Source organism: Ornithodoros turicata, chromosome 5, assembly GCF_037126465.1.
Source record: "Ornithodoros turicata isolate Travis chromosome 5, ASM3712646v1, whole genome shotgun sequence".
NCBI classification, from domain to species: Eukaryota; Metazoa; Arthropoda; class Arachnida; order Ixodida; family Argasidae; genus Ornithodoros; species Ornithodoros turicata.
The window spans coordinates 21,210,545-21,230,464 of NC_088205.1; the positions used below are offsets into that span (position 1 = coordinate 21,210,545).

The 19,920-nt window shown below is 45.8% G+C and overlaps 1 protein-coding gene across 5 annotated transcripts in view; it reads right to left on the bottom strand.

Annotated features, from left to right (window-relative positions):
• Positions 1-882: 882 nt before the first annotated feature.
• LOC135394187 (tudor domain-containing protein 7-like) overlaps positions 883-19,920 on the bottom strand; it is a 34,380-nt gene continuing 15,342 nt past the window's right edge. For 4 of the 5 annotated variants that reach the window (XM_064624785.1, XM_064624783.1, XM_064624784.1 and 1 more), the window contains exons 4-22: positions 19,397-19,505; positions 19,138-19,344; positions 18,898-19,054; positions 16,777-17,022; positions 16,475-16,551; positions 16,151-16,281; positions 10,491-10,743; positions 10,280-10,429; positions 10,131-10,226; positions 9,960-10,072; positions 9,590-9,818; positions 6,940-7,059; positions 6,779-6,883; positions 6,618-6,725; positions 6,457-6,557; positions 5,490-5,576; positions 2,276-2,501; positions 1,696-1,960; positions 883-1,643 (exon numbers count right to left, since the gene is read on the bottom strand). In XM_064624785.1, coding sequence (XP_064480855.1) covers positions 1,411-1,643; positions 1,696-1,960; positions 2,276-2,501; positions 5,490-5,576; positions 6,457-6,557; positions 6,618-6,725; positions 6,779-6,883; positions 6,940-7,059; positions 9,590-9,818; positions 9,960-10,072; positions 10,131-10,226; positions 10,280-10,429; positions 10,491-10,743; positions 16,151-16,281; positions 16,475-16,551; positions 16,777-17,022; positions 18,898-19,054; positions 19,138-19,344; positions 19,397-19,505 — 3,013 coding nt within the window. In that variant the 3' untranslated portion in view covers positions 883-1,410. The remainder of the gene's footprint in view (positions 1,644-1,695; positions 1,961-2,275; positions 2,502-5,489; positions 5,577-6,456; positions 6,558-6,617; positions 6,726-6,778; positions 6,884-6,939; positions 7,060-9,589; positions 9,819-9,959; positions 10,073-10,130; positions 10,227-10,279; positions 10,430-10,490; positions 10,744-16,150; positions 16,282-16,474; positions 16,552-16,776; positions 17,023-18,897; positions 19,055-19,137; positions 19,345-19,396; positions 19,506-19,920) is intronic. The other variant, XM_064624787.1, reaches the window with a different exon arrangement.

The following is a 19,920-nucleotide window of genomic DNA, read 5'->3' on the forward strand; positions in this document are numbered from 1 at the left end:
AGCCCGCCATACCGATGTTGGTGTTGGTGTTGGTGTTGCCAACCTACATTCGCAATTTTTCCCCGGATTGGACGATCAGTTTCCCCAGATTTCCCTAGGTGGTGGTGGTCCCTAGGTCCCTAGACTTCCCAAGAAAAAGCTGTGCCCACGACCAATTACCAGTTCTGACAAATGTTTTAAAATAGAAATGCTTCCTCTTTTTTGTGGTTATTCGTCGCGCGTAGAAGGCCACGGCGTGCGCGCAACGTTTTCAGGCTGGGAAAACGTCCCATGCAGTGATTTATCCAGACCCCCCCCCCCCCCTCCCCTACATCCCTCCAAATGTTCAGGTGACACCCCCCGTAACTTTTTCGCGTGTGGACCCCTTACAGGGGGTGCCTTTGCAATTTCAGCTTTAGACAGATGTCAGCAATGATATGTTAAGCTGCAATGACGTAACTATAATAACACCCCACCCCCACCCCAATTTTTCCCAACACCCCTCCGTGCTAGCGATTCTGGATAAACCATTGGTCCCATGCGTTTCAGCCCTAAGAAGACCCGAGACAGGCTAGTCTGCGCCCTTCTACACAGGTGTCGAGGAGCAAAGGCAGACGATTGTATACTTTTGAAGAATGGATTACCTGAGTCTGTTCCACGAAATGACTACGGAAGTGCACCATTTTCGTCATTAACTTTTGCTTCACTTTTTCTAATAGAACGGTCGAGCGAAATGCAAATGTCTGCTGTTTGCACGTTTATGTGATTTCATGCCCCCGCCCCCCTCATATCTTCAGTGCTTCACGAGGTTGCTATATTCACTTCACTTCATGAAAGTCCTCTGTTGTCTATTTGACAAAAATGAGTTAAATATTGTTTAAAAGGATACTGGTGAACATGCAATGACTGCAAATCACATTTTATTTCGAGTTGGAATGACACTTGGTTATAAACACACTTACGGTCTCCAGAACATAAAATAAGCAGCTGTGCTGTATCTCTGCAGCAACCCCTCTGGCTAGAGGAGCCACTCTACAATATTTTAGCAGGTTGAAGTAATTTCTATCAGTGAGCATTACATAACTGGTTCAATAGCAAGGAAACTGGGCCATCTCACTTGACATTCTTGCTACCGGTACCATCAACTCCACTCGGGTGCACATTCAACCAAGGTTCGACACGAACAGCAACAAACCAAAGTTTAATTAAAATAAGTTATGGCATAGAACAATATTAAGATTCATGCACGCCCGTATCCACATAGTCAGTGAATAGTCTAGGGAAAAAAATTACTCACCGAAAAAAACACAAGAGTATTAGATGTTTCAATAAAACACTTGCACACCTAGTTGCGACAAAAACCCACTAAGCCCACACTTCTGGTTTAGGAACACATTAAAGCTTGCTCAAATTCCCCTTACAAATGTTGCATCATTCAATAACAAGCCTCACTACCCCCTTTTTTGCAAGTAGCCGGTCGATCTGAATGTCGACGTCCGTCGAAGTGTCAATTAACCTTAGCCGCAGTCGTTGTGCGCCGGCAATTCCAGTTGTACTGTCAACCTCTTTTGATGTGATGACAGCGACAAACTGTTTGTTCTCAACTATGTTTCGGAAGCTGAGGCAGTCAACGGGGTTCCAATCTCCACCAATAGGAGCAACATCTGCAAGATTTCAACAGTTACCAAAGTGTTTGTGCGATTCCCGAAGCCTTACTCGAAAGCTGGGCGTGCACCGCTTGCACTGGCAACCTGCGATATCGTCTCCACAGGGGCTGCAGCTCGGTCGAAGACAGCATGCCGTAGTCCCCGTAGTCGACAAAGTACACACTTGCCAACTGCTCGTGTTGCACTTGGCGCACCAGTACTCGGTACCAGAGGTCATCAGAGTGGTGGCCTGCGTAGAACTCGCCCTCTCTCAGCAACTCGTCGGGCAGTCCCTCGGGAAATGCACTCCTTCCTTCCGTACTCTTGTAGAATGCCTGCAAGAAACGTTTTTTTTTTTATAGGAATCTCTTTGTCCTCTCCCACCCAAGGCCTATTTACTCGCATAAATAACGCCTGCTCGAATGCTTTGGAATATAACAGTAGTGTTGATCAAATATGTCAATCTCGCATCCCAAGCAGCACAACATCTTGGCCCAATATTGGATCGATATTGGTAATACTGGCCCAATCTTGGTTCAGTATTGGGCCGGCATTGGCAATATTGATCCAATATTAGGCCAAGATGTTGTGGTGCTTGGGATAGGACATTCAAAGATAAGCAGCTTTGCAAAAGAGGTCACATCACTAGCCTGCATATCCGTCATCAATTCACTGAGTAGAGCTCCGTTACTCCAGGGCTGACAGACAAAGTTGAGTGGATTGGCAGCTACTGTCACATTGATGTCCAGGTACTGCCCAACACCAGGGAGCTCGGGTGCCGGCAGTGGTGGCAGACGACTCGATTCTTCATCCGTTGCTTCCGGTGTTGTCACAGAATTCCGAGGACTCGGAGTTGAGCAGCTTGTGCTCATTGACCTGCTATATCAGTGAATGGATCACAACATGTTCTGGGACAACACAATTTGCTTTCATAAATTCTGACCGACAAACACTGGCACCATCAAAAGTGCTGGCCACATCTGTCCAGACATTAAACAACTGTGCAGGACAACCAAAGAACGCAGGCTATGACGAGACAGAATTCCTCCCTGAGGCACGAAAACATTCATCCCAGCAGATGACAATGTTACTCTCCTGCTACCACTAACAGATTTATGATACGTGTAGATGGTGGGGGTGAAGAAATATGGATGTCATATCTTTGGTCAATGCCTGATGTACCAACATGGCATGAGTCCTCTAGCTGAGAAAAAGCTTACAGCAACTAAGTAAACATCAACTAACAACTGTATGTGATCGCAATAATCACTAAATTAAAAAAAAGTAATAGTAATTTATGCATGTCGTAGCAGTGCGCTACAGCCGTCGTCGTATTTACAATGTTGTGAAATTTTTGCAAAATACTTTGTGAGTAGATATAACAAATAAAAATTCCTTTCAGAAGTCAAGTTCCTGATTGTGCCCCATAGGGAGTCAACCACCGGTGATTGACGGTTTCAGAGCCGCGCTACTCGAACCCAAAAAAAAAGCAGATATGGACAAGTGGTGACATTTGGTGGATACTATAAACACTACAGAATGAGTTTCGTTTTCACTTTTAGCTTTTCCTAGTGGTGCCGAGTGGTGATTTAAGAAGCTGGCTCTTCTCGAAGAAGACAGTGTGGAGATTTTATCTTGGTCGCAGTGTCGCGTTCCTGCGACGGACCTCTTTCGTGAATGCGCGATGCTTGCATATTTTAGGATCCAATTTTGTTTCTTAGAACCCAAATTAACAACTCTGAAGGTGTTAGGTAATCAGATTTTTGTCCCGACTGTGCGGATATGTATAACTGACATGTTATTGCTGTTCTTATCTCAAAACTGACCGGGAGGAATAGAAAAGTGGTGAATTAGCAAAAGGTGGTTGTTCTACACGATGCCGACCGGCGAGCATAGACCACAGCGGTTTATGGCCTTCTCTATGGCCTCCTTTGTCACACAAATCAGTCTCGTCGTATTTCCTGCGGCTTGTCTGCGAGAGCGGCTTATCTGCCCGAAAATTTTCAAAGCATTCCTAAAAACCGGTCGTGCGGCTTATCTGCGGTGCGGCTTATACGCGTGAAATTGCGGTATATTTTGGAACTTGTAGATTGATATTTTTGTTCAAAATATAGGCATATCTGTGTTCCAAAATTGGAAATACATGGATAGCTTTGTTTCTGAAACTTACATCATTTGATAGGGCATTCATTTGGCTACATTTTCCTATATAGCAACATACTTTGAAGTGATACAGTCAGCCACAAAAAATATATTTGTCAAGCCACCCCAAAATGGTCATTTTTGCCACGCCAAGGAAAGAGTTAATAGCAAACAAATAGCACAGCACATTTTCCTACATCAAAAAGCAACTGAACATTCATGACGACACGTGTCAGTTGATGCATTACTTAGAAGTACTGCTCTACATCGAGTTTCTTTGCTATTTTGATTCAGAGCTGCAGGAAGCCTGAAAGCAATCCCCCTGCAGCAACAGCATCACATGGCACATGCCATCCACAACAAAATCACCACAAAGGCGGTATACTCATAACCTTTAAGATGTCAGGAACATGTGACAAAACGAATTTACTACGAAGCGAGCACTTCGCCTCTGTGAAGCGAGAGGGCTCTGAAAGCAACACACTGCAGACATCATCCGGTAAGAGAGAATGGATTGCAGAATGAATTGCGAAGCAGACAACAATGCTGGGTGACATCATGGTATAGCATGGAGCTGTTTTCTGCTCTTCGCATTTCGCATTTCGGTTTTGGTTTGCTATTGTCATGATTCACAAAATAATTACTCGTGCAAAATGAATGCGCATGTTGTATTCAGTATCGATGGGGTGGTTCGTGTTCGGTATGATGCTCACTCACCTAATTTTTTTCGAATCCTTGCGAAGCCTTTGCCTTTTAAAGTACACTTAAACTGTTTTATTCCGAGATATCCTCGTCGATCTCCACGGAATCCAACATCGAGATTGTCCCACACCAAATTGCCTTCCGTTCCATCAAGCATTGACAAAATACCAGTTACTCTGGAACTTTTCATTATGATGTCAGGAGGTACTATCATGTTCCACGTCTGAGCAATCCACTCTGTGGCGCGGTGCCACCACCAATAAGACAGCACCGCTGTCTTGCTGGCAGAGGGAGAGTTGGCTGTCTCTTTCACCGAGTGCTATTTAAGTTTATGCAGAGGAAGGCACAGGGGTCCCTTGTCCTCCTGGCTTTCCGCGAGTCGTTCATTACAAGACGCAGGGAGAACGCAGGAAATTACGAATTGTCACCAGTCTTTTTCCATGTAAGCAATAAAGCGTCATATATCGCTATATCTTTGTTGTACCCGTGTTCATGGGGCCCACTGGACGGGCTGGCAGGAAATGCCTGCGCGGTTATGGAAGGTGATTCCTACAACTGTTTTGTACCACCGGTCGCCCCCATTCACCCAGCTGTCGGAGGATCTCTCTGAACAGTTTGTTGATTGATTCACGATTTCCATCATCCTCTGCATGCTTGGTAGCAGTCAGCTTCTATTTTCACGAGCAGCTTGCACGTTTGTCCATTGTGCATAGACAGAGTTTTCAATCTACAGGAGTGGGCTCCCCAATTCCCACGAGGGTACTACGAGGGTACTCGCCTCAACACTTCACACGGCAGCAGTGCTTCTGAGCCGATGTGTATAGTCTAGCACAGCTAGGCAATTTCGTCTGAATAAACTGTTGTGCACATTCATGTGTTCAGGTTACTGGGCATTTCCCCCCATTGGACTACAGACGGCTTTGACAGGACCAGAGTACCAGTTGGAATTAAGTGATTCCAAATTAATGGTATCGTATCAAATAGGACAGCACAAAGAATGTAACTGAAAATGTTACAAACCGTCCCGGGTCGCTGATTCTTCTTTCAAAGGAGGCCATTCTGGGAACCTTCCTTGTCTTTGTCTGTTTCTCCAACTTGTCCTCCAGTCTAAAGCATCCAAGTAGAATCCAGCATTCAATCTCATTCCCCTCCAGCTAGGACAATACAGGGTGTCCCACCGGAAAACGGAAAAAAACTGAGTGCGCTACACAAATAGAACCAACTGTACATGCTTGGCAGTTGTGTGGCCTATCCAAAAATATTTTTCATTGCCCCTTGTCAATTAATTAGCGGTAATTAATTTTCAAACTTTTTAATTATCAGTTTTAGCTCTCAGATGTCAATGAGGATGTTGTAGTACATGTCAAAAATGACACAACTGAAGTGGTTCGAGGTCGCTATGGCTTGTGGTGTCATTTTTTCCCGGGTTTAAAAGTTGGTTTCAGATGCCGGGTGGACCGCAGATTGCTGCCCACAATCCGGCACCCGCGCGTGACGATTCCAGCGCCCTCCAGCGTACAGTGACCTTAAGATTAGCGCTTGGAGACCATCCTTGGGCCATGTCACACAAGAGGAAGATATTTCACCTGTTTCACGGCTCACTTATCAGAGTGCAATGCAGTCGTCGCGTGCAGGCGCCGAATTATGGGGAGCACTCTGTGGTGCGCGCGGCTTCTGAAACCAACTTTTAAACCAGGGAAAAAATGAAACCACAAGTCATAGCAACCTCGAACCACTTCACTTGAGTCTTTTCGACATGTACTACAACTTCATCATTGACATCTGAGAGCTAAAGCCGATAATTAAAAAGTTAGGAAATTAATTACCGCTAATTAATTGACAAGGGGCGATGGAAAAATATTTTTGGATAGACCACACAACTGCCAAGCATGTACAGTTGGTTCCATTTGTGTAGAGCACTCAGTTTTTTTAGTCCCTGGCTTTTTTTCGGTAGGACACCCTGTATATAGGAAGCAAAATTTCATACCTGGAGAATGCCACAGCCAGCGAGGCATTGATCGAAACAAGTTCATTATTGGGTTCTATTCTCTTGAAGAGTTCAACAGTCTGGCTGCTGCTGTCTGTGACCTATGACAATGAGAATAATAAATTGTAGTAATTGCGTCTCGTCGCCTTGCCTGAACCTACCTTGAGGAGGAGCTCTAGGTTCTGCGGTGCCAGCTCCTGCAGGCGTGCAGCGGCCTTCTCGTTCCAAGATTCACCGTCGAGCACACCACTGAGGCGACACCCGAGGGCCTGAAATGTGCCCCTCACATAAATTCACCATCAACGTTGATGTGTGCCCCCACCTGGTAAGGCAGACGTATTAAAGGTTCTTCAAAGCTATCCAGCTCGTTAAGCTCAGATTGCAGAATAAACGCGCTCCTGCCACAATCTACGAAGCGCACTTGAACCTGCGGAACAACACCGTGTTAGCCCTTGAAATAATGTGCACAACATGCAGACGCACCTTGCCAGTTATCTCATCGCCGGTGGAGACCACGACTACCCTTTCAAATTTGCCTGTGACACTGTCTCTGCAGGCATATATCTTCTGCAGTGAAAGGTTCTTTACTGGCTGTCGATTTGTCTGTCAATACAGTTAATCAATGAAGGAGGGATGAGGTGCCACAAAATTTCTGCCCTTAGCAGAAAAAGCTTGCTGAATAAGTATGAGCAACAGACAAATGACATGTAATTCAGTGGTGACAGACAATGATCAGGCTGGTCCATGCCAGAAAAAGCTTGCTGAATAAGTATGAGCAACAGACAAATGACATGTAATTCAGTGGTGACAGACAATGATCAGGCTGGTCCATGGCAGAAAAAGCTTCCTGAATAAGTATGAGCAACAGACAAATGACATGTAATTCAGTGGTGACAGACAATGATCAGGCTGGTCCATAAGACACCATGTGTAGTGTACACTACTGCACCCTGGTGTGGACCCCCACATCTATCTAGTAATCTTTGTTATTCACCGCATGCAAAAAGAGGCGCCTGAGTACAGCTTTGATTCTCCAGTCCAACAAATGCAAAATATAAGTACTATTCGCCTCTCCAGCTGGCTGCTCACCACCTAGCGGACCCCTGCAGAAGCACTCAATGAATGATAGTAACAGCAGATGACAGGTATATTTCGTGTTGACCTGAGACTGCCGCAACTTCCCTTCATGTGCGATGCAGTTTCCCGGCTTACAGAACTCAAACAGTAACAGCACTGCTCAATTCTGCAGTGCAAAACTACTGCGGAGAAGAATATTCAATGTCGAGGAGGGGATGAAGAAAAAGATACTACAACAGCAGTGGCATGAACGAAAACAATGAAGACAGCAGGAAACCAGAAAGTATTGAAGCATGTCTCGTGGAAGAAGGCATGAAGTAGAGCGATTTGTTCATCGGCAATCATTCTTTCCTCCGCCATCTTGAGGATAACATGAGCGCCTCTATAGCTAGTTGGAGAGGCAAATAGTATTTTCTTCAAGCTAAAGCTGCTTAAAAAGATATTTCTTCATGATACTAGGTAATCACCCAGAAACTTTTACCACAGATTTTCGCATTGCGGATCATCGTACACCTTATAAGCTTATAAGCAATAAGCTCTCGGGAAATATTTTTTTCTAAGTTCAGGGGGTGAAAATCGTGTAAATACACATGTGCTCTAAATTCATGCGAACTTCCAGTATGCTAAATTCGGAGAGAAATCAAACTCGGCTACTCGAACTGTACTGGTTTGGTACAAAATGTGATGTAACAGCATTTGCTGCCAAACAGGTTAATGTGCATTCCTGAAGACATCTCAGTGATAGTAATTTGCCGGGTAAAAATCGGGTTTCACGCAAAAGAGGCAAATTCAATTCGGGGTGCAAATTCAGGGAATAATCTGGTTAAACCCTAAGACTTCAAGCTCTACTTATAGTTTATGCACAGAACAATGGTTTTTTGTCCCTAGATGCAGGATGGACTATGGGCACAAAGGATGGATTTTTTTAACAGATAGTATTACAAAAACACAGGTTCAAGCAGCATCTGGTATACAATATATGTTGTAATTTGTAACATTGTAATTACATTTTACAATTCACATAGCTGTTACTATTCACATTTCTGTAATGCATGTGCAAAGTACACAGATCTTTAAAGGAGCAGTCTAGAGGCCACAACTTTGTTTCTGTTTTTGGTCAGTATGGAATGTTGGGCAGCCGAAAACAGTTTTCCCACAATTAGTGCAACCAGAGCGAAATTGGGACGCCTGCAATGGCTCCCCGAACCTCCCGTGCGCGAAACACCCTCCTTCGCCTTCACGATAGGCACGTGATGAGTGCCACCACGCGCGTGTGACGCAAGTGGTGAGGACGCTCCTCATTGGACCTGGGATCACATGATCGAGGTGAGCAACCTCGCACAGGCTGGAGCGTCTGCTACCGCTTCGGAGACGCCATGCGTTCTCCGGCTACGTGATGTCCGAAATGGAAGGCTTGAAGGCTGTCCACGACACAACCACGATTTTTTGGGACCGCAGACACCACGGGAAGAACGAGTGGTGCAGCCCGAAATTAACTGCGCTTGTACAGCGAAAACCCCGTGCTCCCCGACAGTGTGCAGCCTGTCCGACAGTTTTCACCGCGCAGTTGGTTCAGTGGCTAACAGGTGGCGCCACAATACCGCCGCCATCGCTTACTTTCTGCTACTGTGAATTATGAGATTGCAGAGAAGCCGCGGATATATTGTGATCGTAATCTTATTTTCTCAGGCTGCATATATGCTTTGTTTTTTTTAGAAAACGTGATATAAATCATATAAAGAATAGAAGTCAACAAGAAACAGCTCGCAATGTTCGTGGCAGACGGTTTTTCCTACGAACGAATGAGGGGCTCTCTACAACCAACGTCACAGTAAGACGTCACAGGGTGTGGTCGGCAGTTGGAGCGCTCCGGCCTGTCACTGCGGCAGCGATTTTCCAAATCAATTGCACCGTGGTGAAACAACTTTGGACAAATATTTTGTGGGAATGCTTTTCACATATTGCTTTACAAGATGACCGCAGTTTTTGGCCATGTTAGTACCACTTTAATGCTCCTTTAAAAGATGGGTTGTTCTATGCTTGAGCAGCGCCTCACCTCAAGGTGCTTCCCAAGGGCCTCCATGTAACGGTACAGGGTGCGAGTGCTGGGGCCTTCAAGTCGAACGCTCAGGTCGCCCGTGGGAGTCACGTGACACAAGTTAGCTTTCACTATCTCTCCACAGCCAGGAAATCGAGGGGTCAGCATTTCCTTCAGTATTGTCGAGTTGAGGTTCACATCCTCTGCTGTCGCCGTGTCGTACAATACAGCTCTTATGGGGTCCTCCCTGAAATTTTTATGGGTACAATTTTTGGTGTCTCAAAAGAAATAGCTCTCTAACCCTGGTGCACTGCCAAGATGCTATGCTACCGTTTTTCATCAGGGACACGCGGATGTCCGATTAACTAACCTGCCTGCCGTCACCTACCTGCTGCACACCTCGGCTACCAACACCTTCCCAAATACCATTTTGGCCAGGAGTTGGGCGGCGAGCTTTTCTTCCGCAAACTCTGCAAGGCCCTCCAGCTGACACTGCACAGCCTACACAAAGCCACACACTAAATCCCCATTCTGCAAAAATTATTTTGAAAATCCACACCTGAAATGGCAGGTTGAGAAACCTGCCCTCCAACTCTCTGAGCTTGGACGAATCGACGGCGTCCATGTCACCATGGTCTACGAAGTAGCATTCAGCCTGGATAATGGACTCCATATAACAGACTTTTTCCAAGTTGTTCTCTTGCATACCTGTGAGCCCATCAGTTCCACCAGCTGTACCCTCAGCCAGCTGTCTTCAGAACGCAGGGCATACAAACCGCCTTCTGTCGGGTCTATCACCATTGGCATGGCCTCAGAGTAATATTGGTCCATTTCATTCGCCAACTCCTCGTACTGCTCCTGATGGGCAACGAAGCATAGATGCTGTGGGTCAATAGGACACGTGATCCGCAGCACTTACTGAGTAGTCGACAAGGCGGAAGGACACCAAATCCGTGCTCGGGGCCGAGGTTACAAACACGTCCCAATAATCCCTTTCGGGTAGGGCTATAGGTTCGGGGAAAACGACTGAACCAGTTTCGCTGTCGGAGCTTGCGGCATCACCCTGCAAATTCCATTTCAAGAGAGAGAAATTGGAAATAAAATCGCTTACCTGAGATGATACACCTATTCCTGCAGGTTGCGGGTACAAGATACACCTGCCCTCCTTCCAGCTAGAACAAAAAGATACTAAGGGAGTGCTCGTGGCGGGATTCAAACCTCTCTGATTGCCGTTTCAGGTGTGCGCCAATGCACAAGCAATGTTGTGTTTGCATTAATTGATTTTTTCAGCATCAGCAATTTATGTTGCTATCTGTGTGTCCATATGAGCGTGCGTGGAAGAAAATGCGAGAAAATTTAATTTCATGCACGGGCGGGCAAAGAAGGTAGTGAAGGGAGGGGATAATGCTGAATTCACACTCTTGGCCTGTTCAGCTTGCAGTCTCTGGGACTTTGCATAATTCGTGTAATTCAATCTACAGGAATTTCCTTCTATTATATTTCTCTCCCCTCACTATGCCCAGCAATCCATGAAGGAATATCCATGTGGCGGCTCTACCCCAGCTTATACCAAAACAACTCGTACCTAGGGTCCTTTTTGGACCACCAGGGTGAACTCGCGGGTGAACCATTCGTCGTGGTCGTATAACAAAAAACACCCTGGAGAAATTTTTTGTACTTATAACCGGGAAACTATGCTACATTTGTGCGGAAATTTCGTTCATTTAGCAGATCCGCCAATACCACTTTTTCTTCGGCGAAGTTTTCAATTTTTCCTAAAACTACCGACTTTCGCATTTTGTTACAGCCTAACAGTTTAATTTTCTGCCGTCAAACTTTTTTGGTAAATTTACTAGTAGGCCCCTACAAATAAAAAATATAACTTAGCAATTTCTGCTCATGATTTTTTTTTTAATGTTAAATTCATTCAATTTTGCGCCTCTTTCGCGGAAGCGTAGCTTGCTATTTCTCCACTCAAGGCGACTGCAAATCCGATGATAACTAGTTTGAACTTTTCGGAAGCACGTCCCATTTTAATTTTTCAGATACGCAAAGCCGTTCACCCTCTGTGCCTGCTCAAACGCATTACGGTTTTGGATTCAGAGTTTGAAGCCCCCTAGCGGCGATTCCGTGCGGATCCCAAAAGAAATCTTTCACACAGAACGTATGTACGTCAGTGAGAAGGACACATTTTTTTCACGAAAATCTGTGATGGTCGAGCCACGCCATTGGGACGTTTGACCGTTATCACAAATAACTATCCTTGCCGATAATATGATTCACTTTTCCCATGGTTTACCTAGAACGGCAAGTTGAAGGACCGCAAAGATTTCAGGTAGATAGCGGTTTTTACCCAAATTCTTGAAAACGTGTTCGGGGGGGGGGAACTATTGTGAAAAATCGGGTTTAACATGAAAACGAAGAACCCTACTCATACCACACTAGGCTTTTTACTTTCTTTGTACCATTCAAATTCAAGTCACACTGGGAAAGGCTATATCAGGAAAAAAATGTCACAGAATGTGACTGTAGGTAGGTAAGTAGGAGTGAGGCTCATTCAAACAGCTCTGTTGAGACGTGAACCTTTACTGACAACAATTTTCAAAATACAGCGTTCCACCACAACTCGGTACACGCCCACTGCACCTGGCGCGCCACATGATATCTCTGTCGCGATAAGCCGCGCATCGATGCTGACGATGACGGCGCGATGCTGACGCGCTGACGATGACTGGCATCTGTACGTCGCCACATGACTTATACGAAGGAAATGTACAAATCCCACAGATGACTTTTGTCGATTTATTCTGAAGGACAGTTAAAGCGCACTGCAATTGTAATGGGAAATGGGGAAATGTTTAAAGAAACTAATCGAAAATGTCCCACATTTTCATCGTCAAATGGAACAGAAACACTAATCCTTCGAATAGGTGATCAATGGGATCAATCCGTATTCCAGCCCATTACAATAATATTCACAGGGTGTTCATTGGCACGCTTCTCCAGGCATTGTTTTCATGATGCTTTAGTAAGGCAGGTGCCAGCAAGGGACTAGCAACCCATACTTCATGACGGCCAGACAGACTTAGTAGAACTTTAGTAGAATGGCGGGAAGAACTAAACAACAGCCTCTACGTCGAGTGGATTGGTCCGATTCTCCTGAACGGTTTCTCAGCCTGGCCACAATTAAAGGGGCACAAAACAGGTCGACGAACATTTTCCAATTATTTCGTCCAATGAAAGAACGTAGCTTACTATATCCAAATATGAAATTCTTTTGCTTCTAGCGAGCGTCTTTAACACGAAACAATGCCATTCAAAGAGCATAATCCGCGCGAGCCTCTCCTTATCCTTGGAACCGGGTCACGTCACTATATTCCAGCATATAGCAACACCGAATTCTAGGCGCTGGAGGTGGGGGAGATTTCGCTCTCCTAGCGAATGACGGACCCCACTGAGACTAGCTGCAGCTCGCTGGGGCACTGGTTTGCCGGAACATCGTGGTGACCTCGCGGAGCAATACAGCACACAAAACATAGTGCGCATGTGAAATAGAATATTGAGGGTTTTTGGTACAGTTTGAACTGGCTACCTTGGATTGGACAAGTAAGAATATGTTTAGAGTTGACCTCACTTCTCGATATGACAACAAAATTAATGTATAAGCGTCCCGCATTCTAAATGGCTGATGATGCGCAACGTCAAAATGACGTGTCGCTATTGTCGCCAGGACATCGCAGGGCGGGGCATGAGGGCGAAAGAGTGCAGTGAAGATTCAGTCGGTTTGGAGCCATTGATGGTATGCCACGGAGAGGCGATGACGGTGGCCTATCTCCATGGCCGCGCCGGTGGAACTGAGGCAGGTGCTCCAGGCGCGTGGCCATCTTCGTCGTTGTCCACGGCCCGCTACAGGGCTCCCCCCTCAGACGCGGAGCGGCGATAAGAAAGATGGAAGAATCACGTCTATACCGGAGGGAGAGAGCGAGAGCGGCCGTGGATGACGTGCACTACTGGACGAATTCGTGGGACGGCACAATAAGTGCGGTTAAGTTCTTGACCTCGCGGCAAAGTTCCGCAACGTCAGAGGAATGCGGCGGCCGCGTCGGTGGTAATGGCGACGGCTGTGCAGAGGTGGCGGGGATGACTGCAGAAACCGCGGGGTTGGCGACCTCAAACACAGCGTCAGCCAGGGTGGCAAGTTTGTCCAGGGACATGTCAGAGGCAGTGGCTAGAACCATCTGCACATTCTGCGGCAAGCGCTGCAAAAATAGTTCACGGAAGAAGGTGTCGTCGGTCGCTGTCGGCTGGGAACCCAACAGCTGACGCATGCGCCTTAAAAGCTGTGTTGGACGACGATCCCCCAGCTCCTCAGCAGATAGAAGTTGCTGGATGCGAGATCGGTCAGAAGCCGTGGTTCGCTGGAGCAGCGCTTTCTTCAGCTGATCGTAAGGGGTTGTGGGTGAAGGGGTGATGAGTCATTACTTATTATTATTATGAGCCATTATTTACTTTTTCGCGACATTTTTTTTAAAACGTTCACCGTCGGCAACGTATCAAAATGTATTTTTAAAAAGTGCACCTCGTATACCTGTTTATTGCCCCTTTAAGGTCATTGACGCATAAAGCCTCCTATTCTTGCAAGCAGCTAGCCGTACTCTGAAAAACTCATGAGTTTGGCACGACGACGAAAATGTGAGACTTGATTTGATTTCTTTTCAAAATTCCCTATTTCTAATAACCGTTGTAGTGTGGTTTAACTATCCTTGAGTGCACTTCCGTAAATGTCATTTGCAGAACACTTACATTTCCTTCAGTGTACGAGAAATTCTTTGACATTTTTTCCTGATATGGCCTTTCCAGGCATGACTTGAGTCTTGAGTTTTAAAACCTACTCCCAAAAACAACACCCCATCCTAAAAAAATACTGAGTGTGGTATGAGTTCACTTGGTACGAGTTGTCCCGGCATGAGCTGTCCCGGTATCAGTTGAATGTGGTATCAGTTGTCTTGCTACGAGTTCTCTTGGAATGAGTTGTCTGGTATGAGCTGTCCTGATATCAGCTGAGTGTGGTATCAGATGTCTTGCTATGCTCTCGGAATGAGTTGTCTGGAGCTGTCCCGGTATCCATTGAGTGGTTGGGTGTGGAGTTAGTTGTCTGGTACGAGCTGCCCCGGTATGAGTTGAGTGTGGTATGAGTTCTCTTACTATGAGCTCTGTTGGAATGAGTTGTCTGGTATAGGTTGTCTTGGTATGGGTTGTCCCGGTATGAGTTGAGTATGGTATCAGTTGAATGTGGTATCAGTTGTGTTGGAATGAGTTGTCCAGGTATGAGTTGTCTGGTATGAGTTGTCTGGTATGAGTTGTCTGGTATGAATTGTCTGGTATGAATTGTCTGGTATGGGTTGTCTGGTATGGGTTGTCTGGTGTGAATTGTCTGGTATGGGTTGTCTGGTATGTGTTGTCTGGTATGTGTTGTCTGGTATGTGTTGTCTGGTATGTGTTGTCTGGTATGTGTTGTCCCGGTATGAGCTGTCCTGGTATCAGTTGAGTGTAGTATGAGTTCTTGTGGAATGAGTTGTCTGGTATGAGTTGTCCCACTGTGAGCTTTCCCAGTATCAGTTGACTGTGGTATGAGTTGTCTTGCTATGAGTTCTGCTGGAATGAGTTGTCTGGTATGGGATGTCTTGGTATGAGCTGTCCCGGTATGAGTTGAATGTGGTATCAGAGTATGTGGTATGAGTTGTCCTGGTATGAGCTGGCCCAATATCAGTTGAGTGTGGTATGAGTTGTCTTGGTATGAGTTGTCCTGGTATGAGCTGTCCTGGTATCAGTTGAGTATGGTATGAGTTCTCGTAGAATTAGTTGTCCTGGTATGAGCTGTCCCGGTATCAGTTGTCTTGCTATGACTTGTCTGGTATGAGTTGTCCTGGTATGAGTTGGCCCAGTATTAGCTGTCCTGGTATCATTTGAGGGTGGTATGAGTTGAGTGTGGTATGGGTTGTCTTGGTATGGGCTGTCCCGGTATGAGTTGAGTGTGATATGAGCTGGTATGGGTTGTCTTTTTATGAGCTGTCCCAGCATGAGTTGTCCCGGTATGAGTGTGGTGTTGAGTTGAGTGTGCTATGAGTTATCTTTGAATATGTTGTCCAGGTACGAGTTGTCTTGGTATGAGCTGGGTAGTCGCCCATGTGGCCACATGGGTGTCACAACTGAGGATTTCCTGTTTCAGAGAAATGCAACAGGCCATTTGCAAAAGTTCCAGGGAGCAGCGCGCCCTGGCAGGGCGTGCTGGGAAATGCTGTGGAAAACGACAGCGATTTGCTATCATCTCCGATCGTCGTCGTCGTACTGCTGTATGCACCATCGCAGTCGTTTTACACAGCATTTCCTGGCATGCCCTTCCATCTTTTTCAAATGGCCTACTTGACACAATACAAAAGAAAATGATGCCCCCCCATGGTTTATCATGGAGCTTATCACAAACTTCTTTTGCCAACTGCCATCTTTTAGTTCCTTTGATTGTGCGTTGGTGAGCAACATCTGCAACTTACATCATGAGACTAAAGTTTATCAACTTACTCAGAGATGCAAATGGCACTCGCTCGACGCACCACATCCAACCATCCTTCCGGAATTCTCTCCCTGTACTCGTCCCGGTACACATCCGGAATCACTGTGTTCCACAGCCCATTTGGTTTACCAGACACCAGCTGATGAGCAAAATTGTTTGGGTGCAGCTATGGTTATCATGTCATCAACAAATTGGTCAATTACTATTTAAAAAGGTATTTTACGGGACTGTCATTTAGAAGTAAACTAGTCAATGGTCAGGGATCTTTTCTCAGACTGTTCGATCGAGACTAGGTGTTCCCGACAAAAGTACCAAATGATAAGAGACTTTACCTCATTGATCCTTTCAACAAATGCCTGTACTTCCTGCAGTGTTGAAACCGGGGTCACAGCCAACTCAGCGGAGATACCTGTGTCAAATACTTATTTTTACCCCCAAGAAAGGAACCGTATTGCATGCAGCCAATTTACCCAATTTTGCTGGGCCTTACTGGGTCACATACAAACTATGGTGGGACATTTGAACACTGTTTACCACTTTAAGCATTTTTCATTTCTACATCGCAAAATTTCCAAACTGAAGCAAATGCAAATTGAGCTCGTCAAAGTTGTCTTTTAAAAAGAGTCCTATATACCTCCCTGTATTTTAAGAGCTTCAACGGCCCTGCGAGCAGCCTCCTCTTCAGCCTCCATCCTGGTCGGTTTCTCAATGGGGTAAGAATTGAAGGTGCGGTTGTTGAGCTTCAGGGTGGAAAGCCACATGAGGGGACCCCGTTTGCTGCTTCTGCTCGAGAGAGTATTGTAGGATAGTTGCTGGTTACACTGGACTGCATACTCTTCAACCAGGTCTCTGTAACTCTTTCCTTTGTACTCCTCCGCAACTGCACACAACAAGATCCAAGACAAGTTCAACACATTTAGTTTCAACCCATTCCCACATGGTGCCACCATAGAGGCTCCTCGCGTATTTTGGGGGACCCTTTTTTGTATGAGTGTAAGGACAGCTCTTGGGTGATGACAGCGATGATTGACGATCCCACTCTAGACAATGACAGAGTGATAAGGCAGAGTGATGTTTAGGGAAGAAACCCTTGCAGTGGATGTGATTAAGCTGTCTTTCTGATGACGGCCCAATAGAAAAGGGCGAGGAAGGGACTCAAAGGAAGCGCGAGGAACAACGCCATCCACTCATTAATTGTGAATTACATGAATTGTTGAATTACAGTGAAACGCAAAACATGGATAATGAAAAGAGCCCGGAATTTTAGGCATTTGCCTATAAATATCTGTGAACGCCTAACTGCAACATTTTGGTGATTGCCTGCCTATTTATGGACTCTACTGAACTCTAGGCCTTCTTTGAACATTTTCAGATGCCATAACAGTCTTTTTTTAGAGGCGCGAGTGCGGCTTTGAGGCTCATGCTGGGTGCTGCATTTTGCTTTTCGTTTGTGCATGTTTCCACCTTTTGTTCTTTTTCTTTTTCGCGTTTGATTTCCCTCAGTACTAGGGGTGTGCGAATCCGAATATTTTAAGTCGAATCGAATATCGAATCAAATGGGGGAACAAAATTCCGAATACCGAATCGAATATAGAATATTTGTGCAAAATTTACAATATGCGACTTTCGCACTAAGAGTTTTCATTTTGTAGCCCATGGCTTTAGTGTAATTTTTCCGGCATTAACTGTCACTATCAGAGAGACATGCAATTCTTCTGTTTAAAGCCCCTACTCTTTGATTTTACATGAGAGTGCTTCCTGCTTTTCAGATGAGCCTACACTTACTGGAGTACTGGAGTGCTTACCTTCATTTCAAAATTTTATGTCAGGCAGTAGCATGTTATATGGATGAGGCTGTAATTGTTTCAGACAACCACAGACCATTTGTGAAACAAATGAATTGGCATCCTGCCTCAGCTTTGCCGTGAACACCCTTTAGTTTCTTTGCACTCGTCCTAGGAAGTTGCACTACTGAAATTTTAGATGTAAAGGACATCTTTAAGACACCCTTCTTGTTCATGGGCTGTAGTCATTATTCGAGAGTACTAACTTTTTAAAGGCAACCTCACAGACATCAAATCAAAGTCCCTCCTCGGCACCGCTAAACTGCATGTGGGAGGGGCGCCGCCCCTTTCACAGACGATGTCTTCAAAACTAACTTTGGATAACGTTATCTTAAACTAAACGCCGTCCAGCCTGTGTTGGTCCTGCAGCAAGGGCAATTTTGTAAAGGAGGCTTCACCTCATGCACAGAAGCATCAGGTGAAGCCCACTTTCGGGTTGTGTCGTTCATATTCGTGGAATAGTCGAATATTCGAAAAATCGAATATTGAATATTCGATTCGCGAATCGAATAGTTCGAGCGTTTGATATTCGATTCGATTCGAGAATTCGAATATTCGCACACCCCTACTCATTACCTTGGTTTGGTAGGAGGTGTTCATGTATATTTGATCAAACGATTTGGCCTTTCTTGGCCTTTCAAGGTCTTCGAGGACGGAGAAATGAAGTAGGAGTCAGTATCGCATGGTCTAGGCCGCCTCAGCAAAGCTTTGCACGGTACTGTAACCATTTTTCCCGGATGGAGCATTCTGAAGCACCAACAAAGCCAAAGAGTGTACCTGATTAACGTGCCTACTTTTTTATTTGATTGCCTATTTTGCTGTTTTTTAGGGCCTAATGGCCTACCTATTTCCATCGCTTTTAGTGCCTAAATTTCCGGGCCCTAATAATGAACCAAATGAACTGGTTGTACCTTGTGGAGTGACTGGTGCAGGCGAGACTGGATAGTGGCGAGGAGGGTTCCAATAGGAGGGAGCAACGGGCTCTGCGGTGTCTATGCCCGTTAGACTGTTGTTGGGTACAGGAGGCATTTCGTTGTGGCCCCTCAGCTCTTGTTGTCCCACTTTTCTCTGCAACATTTAGCAGAATATTGTAGGAAGTTAGGAAACCAATTCACTGCAGGGGGCAACACAGACACAGAAGAATCCCGCACCAGCTGAGGAAGAATGCCAAGCCCAGTGCGTGGTCTCATGGCCCTGCGAGCTGCAGTCAATGGGTTCAGCTGAAGCAGCGTTTGCTTCATGGGGACTGTTGGCTGAACCATTGAATGGACCATTGAAGGGATCCCTCCATTGTTCACTATGGCCTGACAAGAGGCAAAGCGAATGCTAGGGCCAGTCCTCGGGTGTCTGCTAGGACGCTGTAAAAATGGGACCAGATTAGATCATGTCCTCGTTTCCATGGCAACTTACCAAAGCCGTTCTAGGCCTTGTTGCAGTCTTCTGCTCCCCTACCAGTCGAGCAACGTGCGCCGTCGAGGGCTTCACGACGGCATGGACGATGACTTGGCCATCCGGAGACCTAAAAGCGAAGGGTACATTACTGAGGCAAGCTTTGTCTGGTCCCTACGATGGCACAGGGTAAGCAAGATCCCAGGGGGTGTTATCTCTAGGCCAAAGAAAGTCATTCAATAAATCTCACTTTTATAGATTAATTCGCATGGACTGTTCATGGCAGCTTTCTTTGCCAGATTCTGAGCATTCTCATGGTCGAAACATGTACACTTTCCTAGCATCAGGAATTCTCCAGTTAGCACATTTTTCACCAAGCCTATCGATACAGCAGGATGCCCAACTATATCCGATGTTGTGACATCTGCACTGCGAGGGCCCACACCGGCCCATACGTCAAGCTGAACACGGGCCTACACATGGGCTGACAGGCGACAGAACCACAAAACAAACAATCATGATGTCTCTACCATGACCCAAGCGAC